This window comes from Hordeum vulgare, chromosome 5H (genome assembly GCF_904849725.1).
Source record: "Hordeum vulgare subsp. vulgare chromosome 5H, MorexV3_pseudomolecules_assembly, whole genome shotgun sequence".
Lineage (NCBI taxonomy): Eukaryota > Viridiplantae > Streptophyta > Magnoliopsida > Poales > Poaceae > Hordeum > Hordeum vulgare.
The window spans coordinates 432315429-432318853 of NC_058522.1; the positions used below are offsets into that span (position 1 = coordinate 432315429).

General features: G+C 47.3%; 1 protein-coding gene across 1 annotated transcript; it reads left to right on the top strand.

The window, feature by feature from the left end:
* Nucleotides 1–1257: 1257 nt before the first annotated feature.
* LOC123395447 (protein TIFY 10c-like) lies at nt 1258–3086 on the top strand. Its single transcript, XM_045090451.1, has 4 exons — nt 1258–1736; nt 1872–2192; nt 2338–2395; nt 2508–3086. The coding sequence occupies exons 1-4, from the start codon at nt 1337–1339 to the stop codon at nt 2614–2616; spliced, it is 888 nt and encodes a 295-aa protein (XP_044946386.1). The 5' UTR covers nt 1258–1336; the 3' UTR covers nt 2617–3086.
* Nucleotides 3087–3425: the final 339 nt, after the last annotated feature.

Genomic DNA, 3425 nt, shown 5'->3' on the forward strand with positions numbered 1-3425 from the left:
ACGCTTATATATGCATACATACATACACTAATTACTATGAACACATGGACACACATTTTATTCATGTGACCACATTCAAAAGACCGAGCTGACATATCTATTTAAGATTGGCGAAGTCGTCATAGACGCATTCATATTCAACGAGAACATCTTCTTCTACTGAACACACATCGCTAGAAGGTCCGAACTATATTCATAAAAAATGTGAAATCAATGTCAAGTCTAGAATTTAAACTTTGACGGGCTGAGGATACCACAGCCCTCCTAATCATAAAACCACAAGTTGGTTTGCCGTGAGCTTAATCTCTGAAAGTTGTTCGCAAGGACAGCAAATGTGCGCATATAGAGAAAACTTTGTGTGGGTATAAGCGTCTACCTTTATGCCCGGTGGCAAATCTTAAATGAAAATGAAGGGCAAAATTAACTTCCTAGTACAGGGTTGAAACGAGTACAACAAGCTAGACACTAGACAATGGATTCAGATGAGCTAGAAACTAGTAGTAAATCTTTGTTTTTTAATTTCAAAGGGCATGCATAAGCCTTTTGAAGCACGCCAAATAGAATCGTCACTGTTTGTGCCGTATTTGTGGGCCAATACGAAAGGAAAACTTCACCTAAAGATGACACAGCTCGCACACTCTCTCTCTAGAGCCATGCATCATGAACGTTGGATACCCCACAAACACATCAAAACCATCAAGTAAAAACATCATGGACTAAATTAAAAATTGGAAACCTCTTTTTTTGCGTGGTAAATTTGAAAACCTCAATTAACTTGGGGAGCTTCAAAATTATGGAGCTCAGTGAATTTTTTTTAGAGATAACGGAGAGGTGTGTGCGTGAAATACGGGAGCCTTGGACGGAATTTCTCGGGGAACATATCGCCACCGTTGGTGGAACACGAACTAACGGTGCGCAATTGCTCTGACGTTTTCCTTGTACCAGACGTTGTGATAGGAAGCGTGCTTCACAAATGTAAATCAGCGCATCACGACACGTAGCAACCCCAACAATACATAACCTTTGTAGGTAGGCGCCTCACGCGTCGCGTCTCCTTGCCCCGTACGTACCCCCCATCCACCTAAAAATTAACCGAGAGAGAGAGACCGCGCGCTCGCTGCCCCGCGGGTCAAATCCAGGCCCGAATACGAGCTCAAAAACCACGTGCCTCCGTGACCACGGCCACGGCACCCGATATTCATCGCCAACACTCGACGACCTTTTCCCTGGATGGGGCCGTCGCGGACGGAGACCTCACCGCTCCACCCGTCCGGTCGTGCCCACGACTAGAAGAACCCAGTGAGCTGCTACCCCCTCCATCCCCCCCACGTTTTCCATGCCCGGCCGTGCCCGGCCCGCCGGGTCCTTGTCGTCCCACCTCGCCGTTTATCACGAAGAGCTGATCCATTTTAAAAGGACAGAGGCGCCCGGCAGCCAGAAAAGTGCACTGGAGTTGTTTGTCGGAGGCAGGCTAGCGAGCGAAGGAAGGAGCGAGGAAGCTAGGTGCGGTGGTTTGTTGTGCATGGAAGGGGCGGGGAGCGGCTGCAAGATGGGAGGAGGAGAGGGGATGTCCGGCCGTGCCGGTGCTGGTGCCGCCGCGGCGGCCAAGGAGAAGTCCGGCTTCGCCGCCACCTGCAGCCTCCTGAGCCGCTACATGAAGGAGAAGAAGGGCGGCGCTCTGCAGGGCCTCGTTGGCCTCGACATGGCGCCGCCGGCCGCCGTCGTCGTAGGAGGAGGTACGCCGTGACGTGCTCTGTCTTATAGAAAGAACAGGGGATGTTTGTCTGCTGACTGGTCATCTGTTTCATGCATTTAGTTAGCAGCAAAGTTCTTACAAGATGTAGTACACGGCTGTTCATCTTAATTTGCAGGAGCTTTCCAGCCGCCCACCACCATGAACCTGTTGTCGGGGCTGGAGGAGCCGAACACAGCGGGCGTGGAGCTCGCACTCGAGAAATCTAGTGTTGGACAGCTTCTCAAGGCCCCAACTGACAACCAAGATGCGAGAGAGGATGCGCACCAGCTCACCATCTTCTATGGAGGAAAAGTGGTCGTGGTTGACAACTTCCCATCCACCAAGGTCAACGGATTGCTCCAGATGGCCAACGGCGCCGGCGACGCCGGAGACAAGGCCGGGAGCAGCAGCCTCGTTCAGCGGAGCCCTCCCCAGCCTGCACACAACACTCTCCCTGGTACTAATTCTCGTGACCTCTTTTGCCGTTCTACGGTGACAGTATACAGTACATGCAGATGAAGAGATTGTTTCATAGTTTCATGAAAATTTCCGTATGAAATCCTTATCGCTGACGGAGCTCCAACATTTTTGCTGGGTTGCAGATCTGCCTATAGCGAGGAGGAACTCACTCCACAGGTTTCTCGAGAAAAGGAAGGGCAGGTACCTGACCGAGCTGTTTTTCGAAAAAATTCCTCAAGGAAGACGGTGAAAATTTCTTCAAAAGTTGCTACATGTATGTACGACCCTAACATTTTGTGCTCATTTACCCCAGGATAGTGGCGAAGGCGCCTTACCAAATTAGCAGCTCATCGGCGGCTCCGTCCAAGCAAGCTAATGGTGACAACGCCTGGCTGGGGCTAGGCCAGGAAGTGACAAATTGACAGTGCAAGAAAGAGACATGATGAACACTTGACTTGGCTCCAAATCTATAGGGCAATTGATCTACGGGGAGCGTGGATGTTACTACTAGTATTGGTAGTTTACTCGTAGCTTTGAAGCGACAATAATCGGGTGTTGGTTATTCATTTCTAGTAACAATTACTATAGTAGATACTACGTATTTAAGCATATGCCGTCTGTTCGCACCATTGTTTGCTGCTGGAGCTGTTATGCTCACGGCAGTTTGGCAGGCTATAGGTCTACTAGGACTACTGTCATGGTCATTTTATTGCGAGTTTGCAACATATTACAGATGGTTTGCCTTCCTCAACATGTCACTGAAAGTTGTAATTGTCACTGATTCATGCTGCACTCTTTTCCCTGCTTACGTTGGCTGCTCAGTTTTTGAGGATTTGTGTGTATAGCAGAAGATATTATTTCAGATTTCATAAAAATATGTTGTTTGAGATGATCCTTTCAGTTTGATTGAACTTGTGCTTTCAAAAAAGCCGTGTTTATTTGCTAATGAAAAACATTGTTCATGGATCAAGGATGATCAGATCATTAAAGTGGTGCTAATGCTCAGCAAAACCACAACACATTATTGGAATACAAAAAAATGCAAAGCTTAGGGCAACTCCAACGTGGGTCATCAAACAGACGAAGCCAAATGTCCGCTAGCTCAGTTTTTTTTTTCATGCCCGGAGTATTGAAAAAAAATGAAAGATAAATAGCACAATGTTTGATAATTGAATGATAAATACTTCAATACAACAATAAATTAAATCTAATTATTACTTAAGATGTTCTA